Source organism: Lipomyces arxii, assembly GCF_038497795.1.
Source record: "Lipomyces arxii strain Phaff 12-163 unplaced genomic scaffold V1512scaffold_7, whole genome shotgun sequence".
Taxonomy (NCBI): Eukaryota; Fungi; Ascomycota; class Lipomycetes; order Lipomycetales; family Lipomycetaceae; genus Lipomyces; species Lipomyces arxii.
The window spans coordinates 289,696-316,350 of NW_027117706.1; the positions used below are offsets into that span (position 1 = coordinate 289,696).

Below are 26,655 nucleotides of genomic sequence, written 5' to 3' on the forward strand. Positions count from 1 at the left end.
TTCAACACTTTGTCGCTGAACAAACTTGATGCTTCACTCAAGATTCGAGACCATTAAACCGACACGTCAAACATCGTGCGGCGTCCCGTTCTATAGTATAAACTTAAATTACAGCATGAGTTTAGGGTTTTCATCTATTCCTCGCCAAACAATATAAATTTTTGTTCTGAGTTATAAGTATATTTACACTAAACAGCCCTGCCTTTTCCCTTCCAATCTCCATTGACAATCTGTTTTCCACCTTCAAAATTCTTCCTAACGCGCATATAGTGCCGCAATTCGTCCTCGCTAACACTGGCCACGAGCTCAAGCCTTGCCTTCTCAAAGTCGGTAGCCGTGACCACGACATCGATGTCCGCATCGGTAGCCTGGGTGTCGAACCACCATCTGGTAGTGACCGGTGGGTCGAACGCCTTGACGCGGACATCGATTGCTGCCGCGAGCCGCGTCATGGCGTTTAGCATCGCGTCTGAACAGAGAGCATAGAAGTCTGCGCCGGTATATGTAAACGGACATGTGTCGGCTATGGCGCGCAGATCCAAGTCTGGCGACAATTTAAATCTGCAAGTCAGATTAACTCAACCAATACTCAGATAGTACACATACTTGCGAGTCAACGCCGTTAAAATGGTGAACTGCTTCTCATGGGTATCCGACACACCCAAGTACAGCATCTTATCAAACCGTCCGGGCCGTAGTAATGCCTCGTCAAGCAAGTCAGGTCTGTTCGTAGCCCCGACCACAAACACACCTTCACCGCTACTACTCATACCGTCCAATTCAGCCAGCAACTGTGACACGATCCGGTCCATCACGCCGCCAGAATCGCCTTGGTTGCCTCGTTTGGGCGCGACTGAGTCTAGCTCGTCGAAAAACACAACGCAAGGTCTGGCATCTCTCGCGCGCTGAAACACCTTCCGCACATTCGACTCAGATTCGCCAATGTACATGTTGAGCAATTCTGGGCCCTTGACAGAGAAAAAGTTGAGCGAAAACGATGTCGCAATGGCTTTAGCAAGTAATGTCTTTCCCGTTCCTGGAGGCCCGTACAGCAGCACACCGCTTCGCTTCTTGACCCCGCCCGAAAACAGTTCAGGAAACTTTAGCGGCATCTCGATTGTGTCCAAAATCTCAGACTTGACCTCGCCAAGGCCGCCAACGTCTTCCCACTTGACGCTTGGGATCCGCGGGGCTCCAATAGAGTCACTATACTTCCTCCTGGCGTCTGTTGTCGCTCGCTCAAAATCATCCGCTGTCACAGGAAGGTACCCACCGCATGCTAAAATGACATCGTGCAAGTCCCCCAGCTCGGTAACACGGTCAAGACCAAACCCGCAAGCTGACTTGACAATCGCTATTAAATCCGGCGGCGTCAGTCCAGCAGATTGTAGCGCAAGACTGTCAAGACTAACACTTGGCTGCAACTCAAATGCATTAGGCAGCACTGCGTCAACAGCCGTGAAGGGCATAAAATCGATCTTAGCTTGCGTCGTCAGGTACTCAAACACCGCTTTGCGTTCTGCCTCAGACGGTGTCGAAAACTCAACCTCGAAATTAAACCCGGCACGGACTTCGTCAGCCAAAGCGTCCACGTTAGCAGTCGAGGCGACAATCACGACTCCTGGCTTTGCATACTCTTTGAAAATTTCAAGCAGTTTTAAGTGCGTCTTTTCTCCATTCTCAGACTTTTTGGCAATCGCGTCTATATGCTTGATGAAAACCGCACAGGGCGCACAGTCACTCGCGCGTTCGAGTCTGGCTTTTAGCGTGCCCAACGTTTGCACCTCACTGTCGCCCACGACCTCATGCGCAAAAACATCAAACACATGTACGCCAAGCTGACCAGCGACGTAGTGCGCCGTCGCATATTTCCCGACACCGCGTTTCGCAGAGTGGAGTAAGATGGAAGTTTGTAACATCGACCCGTCAGAGGAAGTACAGACTGACAGCAACTGCTTCAGTCGCAAGCTTTGTGGTACATTGGCGGTCAGCTGGCGTGGAAGCCCGAAATAACTTTCCCACGGCACAGAAGTTGACGGATGCAGTTCGTTGCACGTGCCAGTTTGTACGACCCTGGTCCTAGCCGAGTCAACAAACACAATCTCACTTTCAACATCAGACTCTGAAACTACTGCTGTCACCTTAAACCAAGCGACTGCAATTGGGTTCGGGTTCGCAGTTACGTACGCCAATGGGTCGTCCAATTTCGGGTCGTAAAGTAACTGTGCGAGGGCCACGTCGATCGGGATCGCAATAATGTCGTTCTTTGCAACCACGCGCTTGTGGTGTTCAAAGTGGGCGCGCAAAAGTTGCAGACAAGTGGGCTGTAGCGTGCGGTCTGTCGAAATCGCGGATGCAATTCGGGCAATGGTAATTTCACGCGCCCGAGGCGGTTGTGCTGTAGGCGTCGATAGTCGAACTGATGCCGGCATTCCCATGTTGTGATACAGAATAGGAGATATGTATAGTTTTGTAGGATCAAAAAACGCAGGATGCGGATACGAATACAGCCGGACCGGTCTAGTTAATCCGATGGCTTCAACGTTGACCCAATCACCTGAAAAGCATCCAATCTGCACCAAAGTGTCAATACTGACGACGCCCCGGGTCTCATCATCTTCATGATCTAAAGCCGCAGGCACCAAAATGTCATTACTAATTCTAGCCGACATTGGCGCGACCGCAACTTCAATCTTAGTTTGTCTGCCTAGCAAGCCGTCAACTGACGAGTCCCAGTTTGGCGGGATGTCAAGGAAACGTATCATGTCTTCCTGTGTACCGTCTTCATAGTTTGCCAGTTTAGAGTTGACTGACTCGTCTTTAAATACAGTAATCTTAGTTGTCCCTATACGCACTATACCCTGGCTTACGGGATCACAGGCCTTGACAATGCACCCCATAACAGATAGATCTTGCCCAGTTCTAACCACTTCATGGTCTTTAAAGTATTGCAACATTTCATCCTCTGTCTGAAGCACATCATAAACTTCAGAACTTGCGGCTAACACTATATTCGTGAGTGTAATTGGTCTCACACTATGCAAGTACACCATCGATCTATCAACCAACTCTCCGGCAACTTCCACATTGACCTTGCAATTCGACGGCCGCAGATCTCCATGTCTTACACAGCGGTACAGTACCCAGTTCGGCTTGCTCGACAACTCAATCTCAGCAACGGAGCACAGACTCACAAACTGCTGGTCCTCCCAACTCGAGCCGAACAGGTCGAGATACAAGTCGCTGCTCACATGCAAAAACGCGTCACCGTTGTCATCTTCAGAAACTTGAACTGTAGCTTTTCTATGCTTTTTCCGTCGACCAGGACGCCGTATGAATTCCATCTCGTCTGTTCTCAGTCTCGGCAGTATGCATTTTGCGGCAGAGATCTTTCAAGCCTCGGATCAACTATTCACGATGAACACAAGGCCCTCATAATTACACTACGCAATTTATCATGAACATGCAAAATATATCAATAAACAGACATTGCCTAAAACAATTAAATAGCAAAATAACTTTTATAGCTTTCAAGATTTCCGTCCCATAAAACATACAGCGAGTCCAGTTCGTTAAGACTCGTTCCCACTTTCGAATAAAATCCGCCCGCAAACAATCGTGTACAGTCTATGCAAAAATCCCAGCCGTAGAAAATTTTACCCAAAAAATGATATGCGTCCCAAGCTAGAAAGTGGTCTTTCGGCCCTTGAACTCGGTGTCACGGCCTCCTCGACTAGAGAAACCGCCACGACCTCCGCGGCCACCACCACGGCCACCTCCACCACGACCGCCGAATCCACCACGGGATCCACCCCTGCCGCCGCCACGGCCACCGCCAAATCCAGAGTTGAAACCGCCACGAGATCCACCACGACCACCACGGCCGCCGGACGAATTGTTGTCACGGGGAGTAGAGTAGTCAAGACGAACTGAACGACCGGCAACATCGACGCCATTGAGAGCCTCAAGAGCAGCAGTAGCCTCTTCAACAGATCCATACTGAACGTATCCAAATCCCTTAAGACGCTCGGTCTCGGGATCAGTAGGGAGACGGACGTTAAGAACGGTGCCATGCTCCCCAAAAACCTCGAAAAGGGTGTCACGGTCGGCATTGAACGAAAGATTACCAACAAACAAAGTGTCAGATGGGTTAGAAATCTTGTCACCATATGTCTGGGCACGAGCAGAACGATCGTTGTTCTGAGCGGGCTTACCAGCTGAGATGTCCAAGTTGACGGATCTGCCATCAATCTCTGCGCCTTGCATCTCCTCAATCGCTTTAGCAGCGGCAGCAGCAGTAGCAAAGTCGACATATCCAAAACTATACTGTTAGTCGACAGACCGACATGTCAAACAAAGTCAACTCACCCCTTGGATTTGCCAGACATCTTGTCGTAAATGATACGAGCGGACACAACGTCACCAATAGGATCAAACTCACGCTTGAGCCAGTCATCATCAACATTCCACGAGAGCTTGCCAACAAAAATAGTCTTGCTTCCCTCTTCCTCCTCATCAACTTTAGCCTTCTTAGTTGAAACTTCATCGTCCTCAGCCTTGCGCTTAGGCGCCTTGATCTCAACTTTCTCTTCCTCTTCCTCATCAGAGTCGGAAGACGAATCCGAAGAATCGCCCTCCTTGGCGGCAGGCTTAGCATCTTCCATTTCCTCGTCACTGTCACTATCACTATCACTGCCACTCTCGCTATCGCTGTCAGCCTTAGCAGCGGACTTAGGGGCAGCTTCTTTGTCAGAGCCAGAGCCAGAGTCAGAGTCAGAGTCAGAGTCAGAATCAGAGTCAGATTCGGATGAACTTGTAGCAGCCTTCTTAGTCTCAGCCTTTTTGGGGGCAGCCTTACCATTAGTGGGCTTGGTAACAGTCTTCTCTTCTTCGGAATCAGACTCAGACTCAGACTCAGACTCGGACTCAGATTCAGATGAGCTAGATTCGGCCTTTTTAGGCTCAACCTTCTTAGGAGCAGCAGCAGCAGTCTTGCCCTTAACGGGCTTCTTGGCAATCTTCTCTTCCTCAGAGCTGTCAGAGTCAGAATCAGATTCCGACTCGGACGAGCTTGACTCGACCTTCTTAGTCTTAGCAGCAGCCTTAGCAGGCTTTACCTCTTTGGGCTTGACCTCTTCTTCGGACTCAGATGAATCAGATTCAGATTCAGATTCAGAAGAGGAAGACGACGGAGTCGGTTCCTTCTTCTTTGGCAACTTCTTGCTTGCCTTCTCAGCCAACTTTGTAGCAACAGCAGCGGCAGCAGCAACAGCCTTTTGAAGCTTTGCAGGCTTGCCACTCTTTGCTTCAGTCTTCTTCACACCAGCATTCTTAGCAGCGAGAACCTTATCCTTCTTTTCCTTCTTGTTAACTTTATCAACCTTTGCCATTGTATGTTATCTTGATTCACACACGAGAAATTTCAGAGCGTGAAGTTGAATGGGAAGAAAGAAAAAGTTGCTGGGAGAAATCAAAAATATTTTTTCTGTTTCTCTTCACATTAGAGTTTGAGTTAAGCCGGGTAAATATGGTGATAAGCATAAACTCGAACAATACAAAATGTAAAGCGGAATGACGCAACATCAAATTTCATAGAGTTGAATAGAAGTATTACGAAAGACTGTTGTGTAAAAAGGTCGTGGTTTATTATCAGAGTGGGACGATAGAGTTGTCTGTAGTGGTAAATCTAGGAGTATTGACTGCTATTTACACTGGGGATATTGGTATAAATACGCTCAATTATATCATTAAACAATAAATTTGCATTTAAATTATTAACGCCAACCAAATTGATTTAAATAAAACAGATTAACTGATACTATTATCCAAAGCGAACAATGTGAACAACTGAGAGTTTAACTACTCGGCTCAACGATTATGCAGAAGGTTGTGGGTTAGGGTACAAAATGTACGCAATTAATGAGAACGTACAAAATAGAAAGAAATATTAATAGATAATTAGAATAAATATTCAAAGTAAACGCATATAAAATGTTTATTTAAATAAAACAAATTTGCTAAGTAAAATATACTGAGCTGAATATTTCCTAATTGAGACAATATTTGCCGAGTTGAAACTAATTTCCTATTTAAGAATTTGAGTTTGCGCGTGTTGGCCACGCGAACTCCACGTGAGAAACAAATGTAGATCAAACACCATTTATTTATACAGTTACACCATAATAATGTATACTTTTATATACCTATTGGACCCCACGAGGAAACCTCCAAAGGGTTGAACTTGAAGTCGTCAAAGATCTCCACCCACCGAGACTCAGTTTGATCGGGTCAAACTTCAGCAAGACAAAGTGTTATAATTACTGTGAATTCAAAGTTTACAAAAGGAAAAATATGTCGTCGTTCCGAAATCCTCTGGTCGGCTCTGAACGCCGGAGTACAGAGAATGATAAAATGGATAAGGATAGGACGTTACCCCCTATTAGGTCTATTTCAAAAGTGACTGACCACTTCCGCCGTTCTTCAAATCCTGCAATTTTATCAAAATCTACTTCATTTAGCCAGAATCATACTCATTCTCCAATGTCTGCTATTCAGAGAGATTTCCCGCCTACAAATACGAATCCTGTAGTAAGACCGGAATATTATCGTGACCATGCTCAACAGTCTCAGGATCAAGACCAATACGCGTATCGAGTTCCGCCTCCGCAGCAAGTGCAAATGAACGGCTTTCAAGATCAATATCAACCTGGTTCAAGTCATCTTGGATTTAATGGGCCTGCTCATTCTCATACCGGTGCGCAGCCTCAGTCCGGGTATACGATGCAAGGCTGGTACGCTCAGCAACAGCAACAACAACCTGGACAGCCGCCTCAGCAACAGCAAACTCAAGCTCAACCGCAACCTCAACGAATGGACTACGAATACGATTCTCGTCGCGGTTCAATCAGTTCAAGCGAGTATACTACGCGGTCTCAGTCACCCGGCAGAGCAATGGATCCTCGATACAATCCTCGTCCTCGAGTAGCTCCTCGTGTAGCACCACAAATCACACCCCAGGCGTACGCTCCGAATCCGAACGCTGCGTCACCAACAAAAGGCTTCCCATACGCGTTCCCGGACCCTGGTGCGTCGCTCCCTCCGCCTCAATCTCAACCTCAACCTCAGACTCATGTGCAAGCGCCACCAGCACAGACGTACTACACTACGCCTGGATCTAGCTCACCTGCAGTGTTGGCGTACAACAATCCGTCGCGTACATCGATTGATTCATACGACAGAATCTCGACGCGGTCGCTTGATCTTGACGACGCGGCCATGCAGCTCGCCGGTGTTGGTCCATACTCGCGCTCACCTGAGCTTCGTCAGACGCACAAAATTGCTGAACGTAAGCGCAGAAAGGACATGTCGATGCTTTACGAGGATTTGAAGGACCTATTACCGGACGAGAAGGGTGCTAAAAGCTCGAAACACGAGATTCTAGTTCGTGCAATCTCCGTTATTCGCAAAATTAAAAAGTCCAATAACGACTTGAAGACCGAAGTCAACGATCTTCGTTTGAAACTTGGAATGCCGGCCAAAAAGTTCCCGTTAATTACGTCTACAGATTACAACGACCGCGAATCTAGCGCCAGTTCAGACGAGGATGAGGATGAAGACCAGCGTAGTTCTGAACATGACGCGCAGCGCGAAATGAACCGCAACGATGAGGCAGGCAGTCGTGACAGTCGTGAAGACAACCACAATGAGACCGAGAGACGTAATGGCGACGATGACAACAATGATCAGGATGATCAGGATGATCAGGATGATCAAATGGATGAGTCTAAATAAGTTGTGATTTAATGGAGTTTTTGGAGTTTGAGCTTGTATTCCGACTTGCTAACAGTGTATTGTATTATATCGATCAGTCGACCTTGAAGTAGCACTTTGTAAAAAATATCAATTTACTTTCTGAGTTCTTTTTTACGTCATGGATCTCGGTGCCGTGTTCCCAATGCACCGTGATTGGGGGGTGGGGGCTCGGAATTAAAAACGGGTCCGAGTCATGACCGTTGAAAGAATAGGGTTCAATGACAAGCGATCATTAAAGCTTAAATGCTGGCAACGCTTTAATCACGGTAGTTCCATGCGATTCTTGTCAGTCATGTCGTGTATTGATGAGTGCGTAGTATGTATAATATTACGTGGCTTGTAAGCGAAAATAATAATGACGAATAGTACAATTAAAAGATAAAAAGCAGGAAATGCCGAAACACAGCCAGCTTTGGAATCGTGTGAGGTCACCGACTTGCCCGAGATACCAAGATCTTCAGTAGTTACAAGTACGTAGTTTATCACGTGAAGTTTTCACGTGGAACACGCGTGTTTTTGAAGTATTTGGCATAGCGTTGACACTACTGCCAACAGCTCGTGAGAGTACAAATCCCTTAGTACTTACTTTCTGCATTGTTGTTCGTCGTATGCTAGACAAGGAAATTCGACAACAAACAAGATGAGCATTGTGTATTCGTTTGCGTTGCCGACAACAGGCGTGTTTTCTTACAGTCAATGCATTTCTTCGTCTGATTACTATCAATTATTAGCAGACGCAGACACGCATCGGGCACGTATGAGAGATGTACTAAAACGTGCTAAGAGGAAGAACGTGCAAGACGTGCTCGAAGTCGTCAAGGTTTGCACTTTGTTTACATATTACCAGTTCAGACTAAAACTTGCAGGTCATTGAGGACTATATTCCGTACGCGTTTACAATCAAGACCGGGCTCGAAACTGGCGAATTGCTGCTCGACACTGAGATTGTGACTTCCTGGCGTCTGCCATTATCAGCAGAGAAGATTCACGTAGTTGAGGCGAAACGGGTGCAGATGCCGACGATCTACTTCGAAGTATCAATGACATTGCTGGCGTACGCAGTGTCGCTGCTTGCACTTGCCGAAGAAGTTTACGCGGCAGGATCGCAAGACAGATGGAAGCATTGCACCACACACCTTCTAGCTGCACAGTCTGTTCTTCTGTACATCTCGACTCATCAGATGGAACTCTCGTCGCCGGCACCGATTGATTTACAGCCTTTGACTTTAGCCCCGTTGCTAAACCTGATTTCGGGCTCACTGCACCTTCTGATCCTGTACAAACCCTCGACCACATCGGCCGCTCTGTTGACCCGAGTCGCCATCTTTGCGCTCGACAAGTTTACGGCTGCAAACTCACTCGCGCCGTCACAGCTGCTCAATACCGGGCTTGATCACTGGCTGCGCGACGCGAAAACGTTGACTACGGGTCTAGTCCAGAAGTACATGGCTATAGACAGAGAAGCCAAGCACGAGGTCGGAAGTGCTATTGCTTTATGTGCGTCTGCTCGGGCAGATTTGAAACCAAATCTCAAGACTAAACTACTCGCGAAACCGAGTATGCTTTCGCTCGACAAAGACAAGGAAGACGACGCGACGGGGTTGCAGACTACAATCAAGGGTCTACGGCGTGAACTGGAAGAGCTCGAGGCGAACTACAAGGCGCAGAATGACAGAGTCATGTTTCAAAAAATTCCGGACGCTAAAGACGTGAAACGTAACTGGCCGTCGGGGAGAGAAGTCGTCACGCTGAGAGGTGAGTGGATACCCCCGAAACCAATAGCCGGCTTTGACGGCACGGACGACGGTGTGTCGGCAGCTCCCGAGACCAGTCGCACGTACAGTGGGCAGGGACAATATTATTAAGCTATATACATTTGGAATCACCACTCGGTCTGAAAGTCGCCGATCTTGCGCCTGCGTTCTGACCGCCACTTATCGTACCACCCACGCATCTTGTCGCGGGACTTTGCACTACCGACGTTGACGGTCGGAATCACGCGTCCGACGTCGATCGCGGTAACAAACGCAGCTAGCTCGCGAAAAGACGAGTGTTCAGAGTACGGCACGTCGAAATACGTCACGTCGCCGCCCGACCCGCGCGCTGGTCTAAGTGAGGATTTGGTGTAGGGCTGGCGCCAGTCTGTGAGGATCGTGTCTGTAGATGTCGTTGCCGGTGACGCGGATTTTCGATCGCCGGGAGGAGAATATGACCAGCCTGTTGGTCTGAACCCAAGGACGTTTGTGTACTGTGGGAATTCCTTTAGGTATGCTCGTAATGTCTATCATTAGCTAGAGTACTATTATTTAGCAACTATGGACTTACGGCTGGACGGATTTCTTGGAGACTGACTAGATGAACAATGCCTTGTGTAGGGTCAGTAGTCAGGTACTTGTCGAGCTCGCGGTCTTGTAAGTTGGCGTACAATTTCTGTTTTCTAGACGAAATGTATATTTTTGCGCCAAGTTTTCGCGCAATTGCCCTGTGCAGTTTAGTATGCTACAAAGTAAACTAGAGAAAAACATACGCTGCAACGCGTTCTTTGCCAATACTGTAAGTGCCAACAACCACGAGCCATTTCCGTTCTTCAGCTGAAGCGAAAAATGATTTGGAGTGGATAATGTCAAACGCTGCTTCAGCGCAGGCGGTCACGACGTTGAGTTGCGACGGAAACGTGTATTTCGGATCGAGATATGTAGTGTCAAGGTACAACGTGTCGACGTGTTTGCGTTTGAGCGACACGTGGTTGAGTTGTCCTGGTGTTGCTCTGAAGTCACCTGTGTGCAGAATTCGAAGGCGTGACGTCTCAAACACGAAAATTGAAGAACCAGGACAGCTGTTTGTGAGACTTGTGTGAAAACAAATGAAAAAATACGTACTGGTTTGCGTCAATTAAAGTGGCGGTAAATCCGTCAAGTTCGATTCGGGTATCCATGTCGAGCAAAACGACGTACTCTGGACTAACATTAAGCATTCCAATGACCAATCTTCCTGTCGCTGCAGAACAGTATATTTTACCATGTGTCCAGGACCGCGAAAGACCGGCGTAGTGGTCCGAGTGGAAGTGTGAGAGGAAGTAATGGTCGATGTTTGGGATTTTGCCGAATCTGAACGCGTCGACTGCGATGGTGCGAGAAGGCGACATCGCGAGCAGTTTATAAAACGGACAGGCTCGGCGCTTTTGCTGGTCTTGGTCGGCTGGTTCAACCCATTGTTGAGAATCGCGTTTGGATGAGAGTAGTTTAGACAAAGCGTCTAGTTTGGAACTGTTTGCCTCGACCGCACCATCGTCTTCCACGTCTTCTGTGTCGTCGGCCATGTCCTTCACGGCGTCAACTTCTACATCAGACGGGACTGGTGAGTCGCGATCAATGAGATTGTCAAGGCATGCATTGGCGTGACTCGTCAAATCTTCGTCTGATATTTCTGGAAAGGACAGATTGCATATCGGACAAATGCGTTCTATTGCACTCGTGTTTTGGCTTTCAGCATTGACGATCTCATCATTGACGGTCTCAGCATTAAAGATTTTAACATTGAAGGTCTCAGCATTGGCGGTCTCAGTGATTGGTAGTCCAGTATGTAGATCAGTATCATTTAAATCAGAATCAGCAACATCTTCAGCTTCAGCATCTTGTTCAATCACAATCTCAAACGGCGCGTCCTGCTCGACATGTTCCTCTTTCTCTTTCTCCTCTTTAATAGAATCTCTAGCAATAACAACCTCCTCCTCCCTCAGACTCTCAATGTCGACATGTTCACTCTCATCGTCGTCGCCTAAAAACAACGTGTTATTCGCAGGCTCGGGCTTGACTTTCTTGAAAAAGTCAAGCAATGTCGGACCAACGTGTTTCTGTACAGGCGCCTTACGCTTGGGACCGGCAGAAGTGGGCTTCTGCCTGCTCGTCATGGCATCGCGTTAATATCGATCAATGAGGTTGAGATGGCGATTAAAGGATGGATGTAATCGCGCACCAGTTTAATATGCCTGCACTCTTATACGACGTACACTCTATTCTGGGTAATACCCTAACCCCATATTTTATGTCATACTGAACAGATTGCTCTGTATAGCGAGATCAACACGTAAAATGTCGTTCAACATCAAATCCGAACAGCACGGGATCGCTAGTTCGGTCGGGTACGAGGATGACGTGGCGTCTCTTTCACCTGCGTCGGATAATGAAGATGGGAATGGGAATGAGAATGAGAACGACAATGAGGACATGTATGAAGACTCAGGAGATCTTGACATGGCCGCTGCCGGGACTAAGGTGTGGCTTGTTCGAATGCCCAAGTTTTTGCGTGACCGGTGGTTAGAGATGGAGGATGCGGGGAGTGATGATTTAGGGACTGTGCGGCTACGACAGGATAAGCCCAATGATGTATGCCATTTATAGTCTATGAGTAGAGTAATGCTAATAGGCAGATACGGTTGATTTTGGCTGATACGGAGGCTACGAAGGATTTGCCAAAAGAGTATAAACTAGATATCACGAATCAGAATGTCACAAATACGTACGTCTTTGCAGAAGAGAATCTTGCTCGGTTTGGAAAGCATGGTGCTGTAACTGGTGCTAGTGAGAATAATGCTAGTTCTGGTCCGACCGGAAGTAGCAGTATGCGAGCAGACAATAGCAATAAGCGAAAAAGGTATCAGCCGTATAGTCGGGTTTATATTCCAAGTAGGTTTTATTGCTGTGATACGTTAATGAAGATACTTACAGCTGCTAGAAAACACAGCAATTGCAGGCAAAGTGTTTCACGAATGTTCATTAACAGTGTCGAGCGCAGACAAAAGCTACGCTGACTTTGTGGCTCAAAGACAGCTTGCAAGCTCGACTGCTCCGAGACCACAAGTTACGTTGTTGACGGAGATTCCCGGTGTGACGAGTGCTCTGGCAGGACCAAGTATGAGAGAAGGTAACAGTATGTTTATGAGATCGCAGAAGCGTGAAAAAGAACGGGCACAGGCGGAAGGCAAAGCAGCAAGAATACCAAAGAATGAGTTATTGGATTTGTTGTTTAAGTTATTTGAGGAGTATGACTACTGGGGTATGAAAGGTTTAAGAGAGCGCACTCGACAACCAGAGGCATATCTTAAAGAAGTTCTGGAACCGATTGCTATTCTTAATAAGAAAGGACCGTACACTTCGAAGTATTGTCTCAAGCCCGAATATAAAGGACAAGGTAGAAGTGTGGTTTCTTAGTCATGACAGTTACACCAGAATAGCAAATTCATTGTATCTATGTATTAAATAGATTGTTTTTCCTTTTTGTATTGATCTTACACACAGAATCAACCGTTTGAATCTGTAGATATTATTGAATAGGCTAGGTCTGTTAGAAGTGAACATACTATCAATTCATGCCGCACACTATGCGGCTGGTTAATTAAGATTACATAATATAACTAAATTATTTCACTTCACTATTAACAATACAAGAAAAATACAAATTATAAAGAGGAATATGCGACTTCTGATGGAATTCTGAATGAGACGCAATACATTGATTTCGTTGGCGCGACTGCACGTACAAAGTGAAAGCTGAGCTGATTCAGTGCAATATCGAAGTCCAGAGCATTTGATATTCGCTTTAATTACGATTTTGTTAGTGAATTATTCTCACTGCTGCTGCTGCTGCTAACTATATATAAACTTACTGTTCTTAATGCTTCAAATACTTCACTATCTTCTGGTTTTGGCTTATCTGCATCTGATTTATGAAAGCAATGAACATGCACCAACGGTAACTCCGCCAACTTCCTAGTGCTAAATAAGCCTTTAAACGCATCTGTTTAAAATTTATGCTGTTAGCACAATTTTTGACTCCTTCACTCACTCTCTCTCTCTCTCTCTCTCACTCTCTCTCTCATTCTCTCTCCCGCCTGCCTCCATTCAGACTAAGAAAGGTTTTTAATTAATCGCGGCTCATCCCACACGACTTCACTTCCGTCTTTTTTTTTTTTTTTTACTCTCTTTAAAAAACAAAAACTCACCTAGAAAAGTTATAGCAGAATCTGGTAGGTTCATTACATAGTGTGAATACGTCTCTGGTACATTAATCACCAAAACCTTCCGCTTGCCGGTCTCGTCTTTTGACGTGCGACTGCGTGATTTCGATTCAACTGCTATCTGAGGGTTCGCACTCCGAAACTTTGTCAATTGGTTCAAACTTTGTCTGATGAACTCTCTACCGTCCATATTGAACGGAATTACAGTCTTTTCTACCTATCACAATTAGCTACAATGCTAAACATTGCGAATTGGGTCACAGTCGTTCGCCTTAGTGTGTTTAAAATCATGGTCACGAAAGAGCGCAAGGAACGTAAACGCAAGAAACGCCACACAAAAGGCACAATCCAGAAATCGACTGCCGCCTTGGAAATTTTAACGACTTGATTCTTACCTTGTTTAACCGGATATTCTCAACCATACTCTCATACGAGTACGAGTTCAAATCGTTCGCCATCACAATCACGTTTTTTTTCCCAGCCGGGACCGCGAATGGGCCTACGCCGGCAAATACGTCGCACACAGCCTGGCCGGGCTTGAAAGTCGAAATCAGCCGGTCGTGCTCGGTATGTAACCGCGAGTTCCAATACACTTTCGAGAAATCGAACCGGAACCGGCAGTCCGACTCGTGCTGCTCGACATTGAAATCTTCAGGGCCAGCAATGACTTCCATTGCAAACGTACGGAATACAGTGTCGATTGAGTCTAACTTATTGACGACGGTCTTGACTTTGGGGTTTTTATCAAGAATCAACTGGCCGATTAAGTACTTGTACGGCAAATACTCGTCTCTCAAGTTCATGTGAGCTTTCTATTAGCATTTTATCATTGAATACCACTTTTTGCATACCAATATGTCCTGTCATTGTAAATCCAGACGGAATCTCATTTAGTAAATTCTCAGGTAAAATAGCACCCAATACCTCGTCTACTTCATTAATCTGTTTTCTTTACTTCTCGTAACACACACCTGCTCGCCAATAGTCATATCCCAACTCAAGCGTATACGGCATAATCTTGACCTGTCTCTGTTTCAAATACTCTCTCAACCCATCACTCATCACTTCAGATTCTACCAGTCAACCTAAGCCAATCAACTTCACTCAAAACATACCAAGAGACTCAATCCCAGGCCGCAACAGGAGCAATACATTTCCATTCTTAGGCTTGACTATATTGCTAACCGCATGCAGCTGTAACAAATCATCCCCGAACTGCTTTCGATATACTGGAAGCTCGCGTGGCATGGTGATCTCAAGCGCATGCAGCTTCACGTCAACGCTTAATTTGGCCTTGTCAATACTCAATGGCACGTTGGTGGCTTGGATCCGCGAAACAGGAGGACGCACGACAATATTATCGTGAAAAATTGTAGCCATTCGGATCCAATTGGTGCGTACTAACGAGACTTGTGTAGTATTGAATATTCTACTCTTTAATACGTGGCTAAACATCCACTTCTTGTCTTTCTCGTGTCTCGACTAAAGCACAAAAAATTTCAGGGGTCATCGTCTACGCTCGTCCAACATATTATATAATACAATTTGATTCAAAAACTATCAAACGCCAATTTCTTCTTCTTATTTTGTCTCTATCACACAATCGACCTCGCCTGCACCACTGGCGACGACGCCGTAAACGTCGGATCAACACTCTCGTCGTCAAAATCCGTCTCAAACCCGCGCGTATCTACTTCGGGCGTGGTAATCGGAACCCGGTCCTCGGCCAACTCGTCATCGTCCATCGATGGCGACGAAAACGAACTGTGCTTCTTGATGAATCCTGTTGTTTGTTAGTAATCGCACAAAAATTTAAAGCACCAACACCAAAACTCCAAAGAAAAAAACATCAAAACCGAAACATACTGTCAAAAAAGACAAAATCAAAGCACTAAATAAAATCATGCTTGCCATTTCCACTAATGATTCCTTCGGCGTTCGCAGTCACACTCTCAGACCCGTTAGACCCATTCGACCGCGTGCTTGCACCCTTCTCATGCAGCGCCATGGTCGCAATTTTGTCCGGATCAACATCCTTCAGATAGTCATACTCGCCCATCCAAACCTTCTCCCGAATGATGTCCACATCTTGAGGGAAAAATAACTTCTGAATGGTCTTGTACACAAACATTGGCAAGATCGACGCAACAACAGTCAAAAGCACGCCAGCCCAAAACGCAACGGTGCCGTAAACCTGCGGCGCCGAACCGAAAAATCCAGCTGAATACTTGGTCGCAGTATAAATACCTGTCCAGAAAAACACAAGCAAAATCGAAATTGCAACAACCAGACAGCACACCCAGTCCCATCGCCGCTGGTTCAAAAGCACGTACAAGTCGGCAACAACAATCGCAGCCGTCGCCGCAATCACACCCATCGACTCTCTCTGGTTGGTCTGTCGGCCAGAAAACGACACAAATCCACCGTTACTAAACATCAAGTATGTGAAGAAGAAACAAATCACTGATTGGTACAGTCCGTCAAACATGTACACCCAGAACTTGGTTTGCGACCACTCTTTCCGCAAAATTCCGCGCCGGTACAACTCAGGCACGGCAAGCGAAACCCGGTCGTCAACATCTTGGTCCAAAATACCCAGTAAAATAACAGGCAACGAAGTGAACGCAAGATTGTACAACAACGTATACGTATAATCAAACAAGTACGAACCATCCCAGTCGTTGAAAATCTGATACCAGAACAAAGTGAATGTAAAAATCATGTTCTTGTAAAAGAAATTTGCAATCATCTCGCCCAACCGACGGTAAGACCACCGGCCGTGCACGAGCAACAACCGATTCAAGAACCTAAACTGCCCAATTGCATAATCAGACGACATCACAGCTTGCCTACCTTCTTCGCCGGCAATACCGACACCGATATCGGCGGCCTGGATCATTGCCACGTCGTTCGCACCGTCGCCAATTCCAAGCGTCATGACATCGAGCCCGACCTTGACCATCAACACAACAGCTGCCTTCTGCGCTGGACTCACTCGGCAACACATAACGGATTTGCATTGCTTACACAATAGCAAAAATCGCATCCGGAGTTCGTCAGTTAACACCAATTTGAGAGCATCACCGTCAATGATGAGCGCATGCGTCGGCGCAGGTGGCGAATGATCCGACTTCGCCTGCTCAAGCTCTTCTACTGTGCCCTTCAAATGAAAGTTCTTTTCCATCTCTTCCATGATCTTGGCCTCGGCCTCTTCCGGCGTAGTAGCCTGGAAGATAATTAACTCCATATCAGTATTGAGCAAATTACATGAAAACCCAATATTAATTGCAGTCTCGACCTTGTCGCCCGTAAGCACCCAGAGCTTGATACCAGCCTCGGCAAGAAGCGAGATCGCGTCTGGCACGCCATCCTGCAATCGATCCTCGATCGCAGTACCACCCAGCAACGTCAGCTCGCGCTCAATTCTATCAGCAGCAAGCTCCATTTTTTCTTCTCTGTTTTCCATAGCGGCGGCAGCGTCATCATGCTCAGCACTCCAAAGTCTGTACTCTTCTTCTGTGAGCTCACGCTCGGCAATGCACAGCGTCCGCAAACCCTCGTTTGCAAAATCTTCTAAGTCCATCGATGTCTGCTCCTTAAGCTCCTGGCCGCTCTTGCTAAGACGCGAGTAAATGATCGAATCTGCACCTTTGCAAAACAAAATAATCCGTCCGTCGTCCGGCATCTTGACAATCGCAGACATACGCTTTCTGGTCGAATTGAACTCGAGCGTAGTCAGAACCTGGTACTCTTGCACTTTGCCCTGCACGTTCAGAATCACGCCCCGCTGCGTGCGGTCAATCAGCGTGTATCCACAATCGCGCGCGGTGCCGACCAATGCAGCTTCATCAGGAGACTGCGCTTTAAACTCGATCACAGGTGGCTCATCAGACACCCGTTCAATCAAGACTGAGTGACACAGCGCGAGCGCCAGCATAAAATGATTGTTAGCCTCAGCCTGCTCGTCGCCAGACTCGCCCTTCAAATCTTCCATGAACTGCGGAGCAATGAACGTGATATTATCCTCGTTCAAGTATGGGTTATCGTAAATTGACTTAATGTTGTCAATCATCTCAATCCTTGCTTCCGCAATCCGAGCTCGCGCCTTGGCACCTTCTGCCTCAGCATCCATTCCCTGGCGCTTCTGGATACCTGCCATGGCCTCAGTGTATGCTTCACCATATGCAACGCCATTGACCGTGATGCGCTTAAGCTCCATAACGTTCTGGGTCAACGTTCCGGTCTTGTCAGAAAACACATACTCAATCTGGCCCAGATCATCAGAAATGTTCCATGACTTGGGAGTGCACGGATAGTCAAGTGGCTCGTAGTACATGTAAGAGTCCGACCAGATAAAGAAAGCTTGAATGGTTTTGATCAACTCAATGGAAATGTAAAGTGAAATCGGGACTAAACTCTGGAACAAAATAACCGCAGTCCAAAACGTGACTAGACCGTCAACGGCGGGCGTTCCACCAATCGATCCGAACTCAAACCATTGGATCGTATTGTTTGAACGGCTCCATTGCACACCTTCAAGCACACCCGACAAAAAACAAATAGCAAATAAAATCACAAAATTATACAGTACATCCTTATTTAACTCTCTCGAAATCCTACTTCTCTTCGACGGCGTGATACCAGCGTTCAGCATAATCTTGGTCTCCTCACCAGTGAACAGGACAACACCAATAACCCACTGCGTGTTTCTAAGCGTGCACCCTCTAAGCAACACGTTATTAATTGTGATTGGCTCTGCCATTTCTTGCGGGATGGCTTGAGGATCGTTCGGGTTCGTCTGCGACCATCTGACAACGCCAGAGTACGCATATAAACTTGGATGTGGCGCCTCAGACTCAATAATAAACGCCGCCCGCTCGCAATCCTTAGAATGGCCAATACTGGCACCCGCCCTAAGTGCCTGTCTAACCTTTAAATTTGTTTCACCGTCAAGATTCTTTGTTTCAACATAGCAAGCGCCATCAGAATCCGATGTCGAGAGCACAACAACATCAGCCGGAATCTCATCATCGTTTCTGATTCGGACAAAGTCGCCAACTCTGACATTTTTCCAAAAGTTACGTTTAAACCGAGCCTTGTTTGGCACGTCTCGGGTATAATCCAGAATGTTTCCGTTTGCGAGGTCTATAGACGGCCGATACTCAGGTATCGGAGCAGCGCCGGCCAAATCATCATTCTCAAACGGATTCTCAATTGGCGATCTGATTCCGTCTTTAGATGGTCGTCTAATCTCGTGCATTTGGAACGACTCGGCAACTGGTCCACCAAAATCAGATTGAAGTGTTGTAGTACGCGCAAGATCAGTATCTGACAGCTCGTCGTCGTCGCGTTGATCCTGTTCACGTTGGGCTTTTGCTTTTGCTTTCAGCTCTGCACGCTTTGCTTTGCTTTTGAACCGCCGACTAAGCCAGCGCAAAAATCTGACTGACATCTTTGTAGATGCTTTTTTAAATCGACGCCATGCAGAAATATTATCGTCTGATACGTTCGGATTCTGCCAGTTTGTAAGAATCTGAGTTGGGGAATTGTTCAGTTCCAGATCTAGCACCGTTCGACGATAATCCTCAATAGCATCTTTGATTGCAGTGATGGTGACAATGACGATGATTGGAACCGCACCTAAACCTGGATTTGTTGCTCCAAAGATCGGAAAAATTGCTAAAATGACAGATAACAAAAAGTAAATGTTTGCGATGTTATGAAACTGTAAAAACAAGTTTTTCGGAATGAAGGTGAGAGGCGTATATTTTGCCGACCTGGTCTTGTTTCTCGGATACTGAGTCAGAGGTTCACCTTCTTCATCGAGATCAGTTGGAGGCAAAGGCAGATTAACGTAGATTCTCCTATGAGGTTTTGACGCGACATCAGTGTCCATGTCATCACCTTTATTTTCTTTTTCAGCAGCCATAGCACTTGAAATCCGCTCACTTGTCGTAGTAGAATGCCGTTTCATCTTGCCGTGAAGTGAAATTCTGTGGATCGCTCTAGACAGACGTTTCGGGTGACCATTCGGACGGCGAGTAGAAGCCCATCTAAGGCGGCGATGCCTGAAATCGTTTGCCTCGTCAAGATGATCAGGACGCTGCTCGTCCTGAGTGACTTCGATATCAGAATCGAAAGCCATTACTTGATGCAAGACGAGAGCAAATACTAAAAAAGAGGAAAAATTGAGTTGTAAGAAATTAGTGATGATGGGGGGAAGAGTGGAGGAGAGAAAATGATGTGGGAAAACAAAGGGAAGGTTTGGATGCAGCAAGCAGCACAGGGTGTAGTAGTAGTATAGTATTCTAAGCGTAGTCTCTGAAGCAGTACGAATTACTGAATGCACTAGTTTGTTTTTGAATTTAAAAGCACAGTCTATTTTAGTCACTTAGATTTCCATTTTATTATCTATTTAAACATTTATTCATCGAATAATACGAATAAATCTCGGAACAAGACGGATGGTGTTTCATTCGGTCAAATTACGAGCAAATAAGCTGTAGTTTTAACAATAAATTCTCCAGTATCAATTGAGTAATCTTCACTACAATTATTGTTTATTTACAGCATTTCAGCCATAATTCAAACAAGTTTGATTCAGTTGCTAAATGGACTTCGGCAATTCGAGGCGCCGGTATGAGAAGTGTACGGCTATGAAGTATCAAGCCGGGTAACATCTAATGTGCCAGCCACCGTCGTTTTTGTTGTCATCTTTCAGGGGTCATCTTATATTTTGCCAAACGACCTTTACACGTGGATAAGATGTTGATTATGAAATAGATAAGCCGTTATAATTGGCAGTAAGTGTAGAACAAAAGAAAAAACGAGAGTAATGAAATCATAAGCAAACCGAGAGCAGAGTGGGCCCTCAAAATAGCTTACCTGACTTCGTATAAACAGACTCAAATCAATTGAGAGTGCTATTATTTTTAAAATATCTACTACGTATTACTTGTTCGCATTGAATAACTCTAAGCTAAGTTAATAATACATATTATGATACTATATATAGATTATTTGACTGACCTATGAATCATGCAGGTACGTACAATTGATAACCAGCCCGGGTGTCGGATGCAGGGGTAAACTCTGTTCAATTTATCGTCTCTTCACATTTGTCACGACCAATCTCAAATCTTATTAAAAGAACACCCATAACAAGCATTACATGGCATTAAATTGTCCTTCGGGGACGTATTCTGGACCGGTTGACTCACTTCTGGCATCTGGATTGCAATTGTCTGCATCCGAACCCAAAGAATACACATACGTCGTCGTGCTCGGGGACCGGCAGTTTTTAGTTGCAAAGTCGCGACAGCATGCACTCAGACTTATGAACACTCACGCTCAGTCTTTTTTTATTCGGTTCAAGAGTGCGCAGGAAGCAGACATGTACGTGCTTCAACACTCTCTTTTGTTGATGTCATTTTGAAGTTTACGGGAGTTATGAAGATATGTCACGATAATAATGTTTAATTGCATCACAATTTTGATACCAAATGCTGTCCGCCGTCAATCGGCAAGACAACTCCGTTAATATACGCTCCAGCTTTGCTGCAGAGGTAGAGCACTGCGCCTTCAATATCTTCGGGAAGCCCTAGCCTGCCTGTTGGGTTGACCTCTGCCAAGGTCTCGGTGCCAATCATGTTAATCAGCCCGTTTCCCATTTTTGTAGGAAAAAAACCAGGTGCAATCACATTTACGTTGATGTGCCGCGGACCGAGCTCGACCGCAAGTGCTTTTGACAAATGATGCACCGCGGCCTTGGACGATAAGTAGCCATACGTGCCTGTACCTCCACCTGTCACTGCCAGTCCGATGATGGATCCAACCACAATCACTCTCGCTGGATCTGCTGCAGTGCCTGTAGCTTCGAGCAATGATGCGGCTTGCTGGATCGTGTAGAACACTCCTTTCAAATTTAAATCAAGCACTTTGTCTAGCATATCTGGCAAATGCTTCTCAAATGGCGCACCCCAAGTCGTACCGGCATTCGCAATTACAATATCAAGTTTCCCACCTGAATTCGTCTTGACAAATTCCATCACAGTCTTGACCCCGTCCAACGTTGAAAAATTCCCTGCAATTGGAATGGCTTTGCCCTTTACGCCTGGAATAGCGTTCAAAGCCTTTGCTGATTTGTCACATTCAATCGCCTTGCGAGACGAAATGTAGACTTGAGAAGCACCGGCGACTAAAAGTGCGTGGGCTGCATACAGACCTAGTCCTCTGCTGCCTTGTTTTATTAGCTGATCTGTATGAAAAGTAGCAGATTGACTTGCCTCCAGTTACGAGCACGATCTTGTCATTTACTGTAAACATTGACTCCATTTGTGTGTAATCCTAGATGTATATAAGGTGTGTTAAGTATACCAGATGGCCCTGAATGTACTGTGCAAGCCAAAATGTGGGGAATGCCGAGGTTCAGCAAATAATAAGATCCGACATTAGTTATAGCGACGACTACGTATCAAAAATTAACCAGCCCATACTGTTATTTATATATTACGTAATTTATCTTAACAACAAGAATAAAATCCGAGTAAAATAAAAATACAATTGCAATTGCCTATTTGGGTATTTCTATACTAGCTCTCGTCGTCCCTTGCCCATCACTGTGGCTCATGTATGACCTCGCCACACCTACACATTCATTTTTTGAATCTCACGATATAAACGCCCCCCCGCAGCATAGAATCAAGGCAAATCATAATCAAGGTCATGTTTGGTGTGCGATGAACTCAATCCAATTTATATCGTCCCAAGTCGAACGAGTCGCTCAGCAACTCCAGTCGCCGGACGAGGTCGAGTCCACTCCGAGTACGAATGTCAGTACTCCGGATCTAGTCAAGACAGAGACCGAGGACAAAGTAGAAAGCCAAGATGATTCAAATCGGAAGTGGTGGACATTTTTCCCTCTTTCTGCCTTTGTTCGGTTTGTGATGTTTGTTTACGCTGCGTTGGCATCAACATTGGGAGTATCGGATGAGGGCAAAAACCACGATAGAATAGCAGTCGTTTGGCCCGACCAGGATCTTGCAGATACTTTAGTCACCCGGGCAGGTAAACAAGATAGCATTGATGAAGACGAAAACGAAGAGATAGATGAGACTGGTGATGTGGATATCAAGCGTTCGATCCAGACATCCAGTGACAGTCGACCTCAGTCTATTTACCAACAATATCCCCCTAGACAACAGCGTTCAGTCCGGATCCGTTTGACACGAAAGTCGTCAGGTTCTTCAGAAGATGCTGGATCGTCATTAAAGTCACCGACGTCACCAGCCGTGTCGCTAAAGACAACAAAGTATCCTCGAACTAATCCGTCTCGGCCTCTACTCTTAAAAAGCGCATTACAAAAAACACTCATTCTTGATCTGGATGAGACTTTAATTCATTCAATGTCAAAAGGCAGCAAGACCAGTTCAGGTCACATGATTGAGGTCAAAATTGACAAACAGCATGCCATTCTATATTACGTTCACAAACGGCCGTACTGTGACGATTTTCTGAAAAAGATCTCACAATGGTACAGTCTAGTTGTGTTTACTGCATCGGTTCAGGAATACGCGGATCCGGTCATTGACTGGCTTGAACAAGACCGCAAGCTATTCAAAGCAAGATATTATCGTCAACACTGCACGTTTCGCAACGGTGGATACGTCAAAGATATTAGTGTAGTTGAACCAAACCTTTCGGCAGTGATGATACTTGACAATTCGCCTATAAGTTACTATCTTCACGAAGACAATGCGATTGCAATTGAAGGCTGGATCAATGACCCTTCTGATTTGGACTTACTACACCTTGTACCGTTTCTGAACGCGATGAGGTTCGTGAATGATGTTCGGACTTTGATCGCATTGCGAATGGGCGAGTCTGCCTTTTCTTCAATTGCTTAGTTAACTTTTGTCTTTTTTGTCTTTGTGTTTATGTTTGGGCATGGAGTACGAGTGGTATAGATTTTACTGTAAATACGATTTGATTCACGCGCCTTTGTATTTGTATCTAAACTTTTCAAGACTCTCGACATCGCCCTCACGCACCCACCCAGCGACAAGCAGACTTGTAGAGACAGTTCCTAGTGGACTGAACCACAAGTAGTCTAACCCTATGAGAGGTCTGAGTCTCATGTACGCTCCTAATGCGACTAATGCAGCCAGTACGCAATTCAAACCAATCAAGATGTTTCGTTTTGATGATACCGCAGACAATGATGTTGGCATGGTGTGGACCGAGTATGCGGTCACTAATAAGGACGAAACTGCGAGTATTGAAAGTGAATGTAGTTGTTGATCACGCAAAACGGGATGGAACAAGATCACCGGGACTTGTACTAAAGCAAATATAGTATATGCGATCTTCTATTAGTCTAATATATCACTAATCAGCTAAGCTGCCCACCTTATACCGAATATTAATAGTCTCATTCTGTGCACGAAGTGACCGGATCAAATCATCTTGCTCTTGATCGTCAATTGAACGTCCGCATCAGTTATAAACAGAACAAACCTTGCTCATCCAAATACACTATTTCACCATTACCTTTATCGTTGTCGTCCATTTCGTCTATCCCGGGAAATCGCTTTTTCCAAGCTTTTCGTAGATGCGACATTGTTGTTGAAAGACGTCATCTATTATTGAGCCGCTCATCTCACTTCACTCGAGACCACTATTACGAATAATTTGATGGGCTCTACACCAAACATGACGTCCGTGACTGCGCCGTCGGTTTCGTACTTCTGTATATTCAACCCGACATACTGTTACTCGGACGAGACTCTTGGTGACCAGATCTTTTATTTCACGTCTAAGGCCGATACAGTCAGTGACGACGAGCAATTGCGTAAAGTTGGACTCATTCAGGGTATTATTTCCTTCGCTAGGTAAACTCTTAAGTTGCAATTGCTATTTATATATTGACAAACGAGTGACTTCTCGAGCGGAAAACCAGTCGAAATAATCGACACTCGCAAGACCAGGACCGTCATTCTCGAAATTGAACCCAACTGGTGGATCGTGTTTTGCGTCAACTTCACTCGCATTCAAACTACAGTCAAGACTACAGTCCCGGCACGCAATGAGGATACAGATACAACTTCCCGGAGTAGGGGAGGCGCATTGGCGTCATTCAGACGGAGGAGGCAGACGGAGGTTAAGACGGACTACTCGAGAAAGGAAGTGCCAGGATATACAATCTTGCACTCACAATTATTAAGAGGATTTAACCAATGGAGAATGCTGTATGGTGTTTTGCCGCCTTCACTTGTCAAGCCGGATCACGAGAAGTGCAAAGACGATGAAGAAAAGGACAACAGCCAGAAGAATGAGGACAACGACGACGGGGATAAATGCAAGTCTAGTACCCGACAAACAAGGGACGACGAACTAGCCGAGTTTAGACTAAACCTGCGCAAGTTTTGGAGTTGGTGGCTACACAAATGGGAACTCTACATGTTTAGTTCTGCTACCTGGGGCGGCACAGTAAACAACAGTTTTCTAGCCCATGGCCTCGTGTTAGGTTCTGTCCCCACCCTGAGCTTCTCGTTCATGGACCACGCAAACGGGATTAAAATGTCGTCGTCCCGCATATCTGACTTGACGGCTGAGACTATAAAGGCAATTGTGAAACGTGAAGCACGCAGTGGAATGGTCGACCTGGTCATCACTAGAGTTAACACTTTCTCTGTTGTCGCACCGGGAGGAAGCTTGGTCCGCACATTAGATTCTGGCCATGATGGGTCTTCAATCAAAAGTGGCGTAGACACAGACTCGATCTACAGTTCAGTAACAACAAGAGACGACGGCGCATCGGTCCGATCAGGCAAGTCACGGCGGTCTCGATTCGCGCCCGAGAACGAGTATGGGTCCGACGATGAGTCAGTCGAAATCGACCATGGTGCAGCCGAGGACGAGGTTAAGAATGGCTGCGTGTTCCAAGGCGTCGGGTACATTTCCAGGACCAGCATTGGTGAATACTCCCGCTGGATCATGGACAACCACATTTTTCCATCTCCGGTCGCCGTAGAGGGCGTCAAGTGGACCAGATTCAGCAATAAAGAAGAGCCGACGCTGCCGCTTGAGGCAATTGTGTTTGGGTATAAGTTTGGTTATAAACGACCAATGCCTCCCAAACGCAAGAGCTCAAAGAAGTCGTACCCGGCTAGTGTGTCCGGGGACAGCACCAATCATGCAAGAGACAACAGAAATTTGGCAAACTACATTACGGCCAAGCTGTCAAAGTTACCGAGCGGCGATAACGCTGTGAGCAGGGTCAAGACCGGCAGCACGAATTCGACCTCGACCGGAAGACAGAGACCAGATATCAAAGAAGACTTGTCAGACGCGAAGTTCATGGTTGGGCTTCAAAGCGAGCTTGAGCTTGACGGGTTTGAAAGTGATGAATACGAAGACGACGAAAACGAGCCTGAAGCGCAAATCACGTTCAGAGACGTGTACATGCACAGAAAGCGACGCAAGAGCAGGACCGCTCCTTCAACCTCAAGCGCTACGCCAGAAAATACAGACAGACCTGATTCAATCAACGCAGAGATTGTTGTTGACACACTAGCCGCAGAAGCAAACACTCCAGTCACAGAGCGCCTTCATTTGGTGATTTACAAGCGAGCGCCGTTCGTGTTTTCAGCGTTTTTCGACCCAAAAGCAAGCGAACAATTTCTAAATGACAAGAACTACTACAAATCACTTCACCTGCGCCTTGGGACACTTGTAGAGCCAATATTTGATGATTTGGAATCTTGACTGTGTATATGACTAGTACAATAAATAAATTGTAAAATATAAAAATTAAAAAAAAAACAAAA

The 26,655-nt window shown here is 46.0% G+C and overlaps 12 protein-coding genes across 12 annotated transcripts; 5 read left to right on the top strand and 7 right to left on the bottom strand.

Moving 5' to 3' along the window:
* Positions 1-120: 120 nt before the first annotated feature.
* V1512DRAFT_262636 (P-loop containing nucleoside triphosphate hydrolase protein) lies at positions 121-3,457 on the bottom strand. Its single transcript, XM_066916337.1, has 2 exons — positions 607-3,457; positions 121-561 (listed from the first exon to the last, which is right to left on the bottom strand). Exons 1-2 carry the CDS (start codon positions 3,342-3,344, stop codon positions 189-191), a joined length of 3,111 nt encoding a protein of 1,036 aa, XP_066771636.1. The 5' UTR covers positions 3,345-3,457; the 3' UTR covers positions 121-188.
* V1512DRAFT_262638 (uncharacterized protein) lies at positions 3,458-5,551 on the bottom strand. Its single transcript, XM_066916338.1, has 2 exons — positions 4,369-5,551; positions 3,458-4,321 (listed from the first exon to the last, which is right to left on the bottom strand). The coding sequence occupies exons 1-2, from the start codon at positions 5,388-5,390 to the stop codon at positions 3,685-3,687; spliced, it is 1,659 nt and encodes a 552-aa protein (XP_066771637.1). The 5' UTR covers positions 5,391-5,551; the 3' UTR covers positions 3,458-3,684.
* Positions 5,552-6,222: 671 nt separating this feature from the next.
* On the top strand, positions 6,223-7,923 carry V1512DRAFT_262639 (uncharacterized protein). Its single transcript, XM_066916339.1, has one exon. The coding sequence runs from the start codon at positions 6,352-6,354 to the stop codon at positions 7,789-7,791; it is 1,440 nt and encodes a 479-aa protein (XP_066771638.1). The 5' UTR covers positions 6,223-6,351; the 3' UTR covers positions 7,792-7,923.
* A 529-nt stretch (positions 7,924-8,452) lies between these two features.
* V1512DRAFT_207338 (uncharacterized protein) lies at positions 8,453-9,677 on the top strand (the record flags this gene model as incomplete). The annotated part of the gene is made up of 2 exons (XM_066913403.1): positions 8,453-8,632; positions 8,679-9,677. The coding sequence occupies 2 exons, from the start codon at positions 8,453-8,455 to the stop codon at positions 9,675-9,677; spliced, it is 1,179 nt and encodes a 392-aa protein (XP_066771639.1).
* A 17-nt stretch (positions 9,678-9,694) lies between these two features.
* V1512DRAFT_271102 (beta-lactamase-like protein) lies at positions 9,695-10,957 on the bottom strand (the record flags this gene model as incomplete). The annotated part of the gene is made up of 4 exons (XM_066917630.1): positions 9,695-10,093; positions 10,138-10,294; positions 10,340-10,648; positions 10,692-10,957. 4 exons carry the CDS (start codon positions 10,955-10,957, stop codon positions 9,695-9,697), a joined length of 1,131 nt encoding a protein of 376 aa, XP_066771640.1.
* A 946-nt stretch (positions 10,958-11,903) lies between these two features.
* On the top strand, positions 11,904-13,103 carry V1512DRAFT_238485 (transcription initiation factor IIF, beta subunit; the record flags this gene model as incomplete). Its single annotated transcript, XM_066914174.1, has 3 exons — positions 11,904-12,197; positions 12,242-12,497; positions 12,547-13,103. The coding sequence occupies 3 exons, from the start codon at positions 11,904-11,906 to the stop codon at positions 13,020-13,022; spliced, it is 1,026 nt and encodes a 341-aa protein (XP_066771641.1). The 3' UTR covers positions 13,023-13,103.
* Positions 13,104-13,171: 68 nt separating this feature from the next.
* V1512DRAFT_262647 (Met-10+ like-protein-domain-containing protein) lies at positions 13,172-15,316 on the bottom strand. The gene is made up of 7 exons (XM_066916340.1): positions 14,944-15,316; positions 14,800-14,901; positions 14,680-14,757; positions 14,224-14,636; positions 13,814-14,045; positions 13,478-13,608; positions 13,172-13,408 (listed from the first exon to the last, which is right to left on the bottom strand). Exons 1-7 carry the CDS (start codon positions 15,281-15,283, stop codon positions 13,271-13,273), a joined length of 1,434 nt encoding a protein of 477 aa, XP_066771642.1. The 5' UTR covers positions 15,284-15,316; the 3' UTR covers positions 13,172-13,270.
* Positions 15,317-15,357: 41 nt separating this feature from the next.
* Positions 15,358-20,166, bottom strand: V1512DRAFT_238492 (uncharacterized protein). The gene is made up of 2 exons (XM_066914175.1): positions 15,695-20,166; positions 15,358-15,611 (listed from the first exon to the last, which is right to left on the bottom strand). The coding sequence occupies exon 1, from the start codon at positions 19,971-19,973 to the stop codon at positions 15,720-15,722; it is 4,254 nt and encodes a 1,417-aa protein (XP_066771643.1). The 5' UTR covers positions 19,974-20,166; the 3' UTR covers positions 15,358-15,611; positions 15,695-15,719.
* A 1,120-nt stretch (positions 20,167-21,286) lies between these two features.
* Positions 21,287-22,361, bottom strand: V1512DRAFT_262656 (uncharacterized protein). Its single transcript, XM_066916341.1, has 2 exons — positions 22,114-22,361; positions 21,287-22,067 (listed from the first exon to the last, which is right to left on the bottom strand). Exons 1-2 carry the CDS (start codon positions 22,160-22,162, stop codon positions 21,313-21,315), a joined length of 804 nt encoding a protein of 267 aa, XP_066771644.1. The 5' UTR covers positions 22,163-22,361; the 3' UTR covers positions 21,287-21,312.
* Positions 22,362-22,454: 93 nt separating this feature from the next.
* Positions 22,455-23,826, top strand: V1512DRAFT_262657 (NIF domain protein; the record flags this gene model as incomplete). Its single annotated transcript, XM_066916342.1, has 1 exon — positions 22,455-23,826. A coding segment is annotated over one exon (1,279 nt), but the record flags the coding sequence as incomplete, so codon positions are not given.
* On the bottom strand, positions 23,807-24,545 carry V1512DRAFT_262660 (uncharacterized protein). The gene is made up of 3 exons (XM_066916343.1): positions 24,344-24,545; positions 24,236-24,297; positions 23,807-24,192 (listed from the first exon to the last, which is right to left on the bottom strand). Exons 1-3 carry the CDS (start codon positions 24,444-24,446, stop codon positions 23,818-23,820), a joined length of 540 nt encoding a protein of 179 aa, XP_066771646.1. The 5' UTR covers positions 24,447-24,545; the 3' UTR covers positions 23,807-23,817.
* V1512DRAFT_156880 (uncharacterized protein) lies at positions 24,290-26,648 on the top strand. Its single transcript, XM_066913055.1, has 2 exons — positions 24,290-24,717; positions 24,763-26,648. Exons 1-2 carry the CDS (start codon positions 24,521-24,523, stop codon positions 26,591-26,593), a joined length of 2,028 nt encoding a protein of 675 aa, XP_066771647.1. The 5' UTR covers positions 24,290-24,520; the 3' UTR covers positions 26,594-26,648.
* Positions 26,649-26,655: the final 7 nt, after the last annotated feature.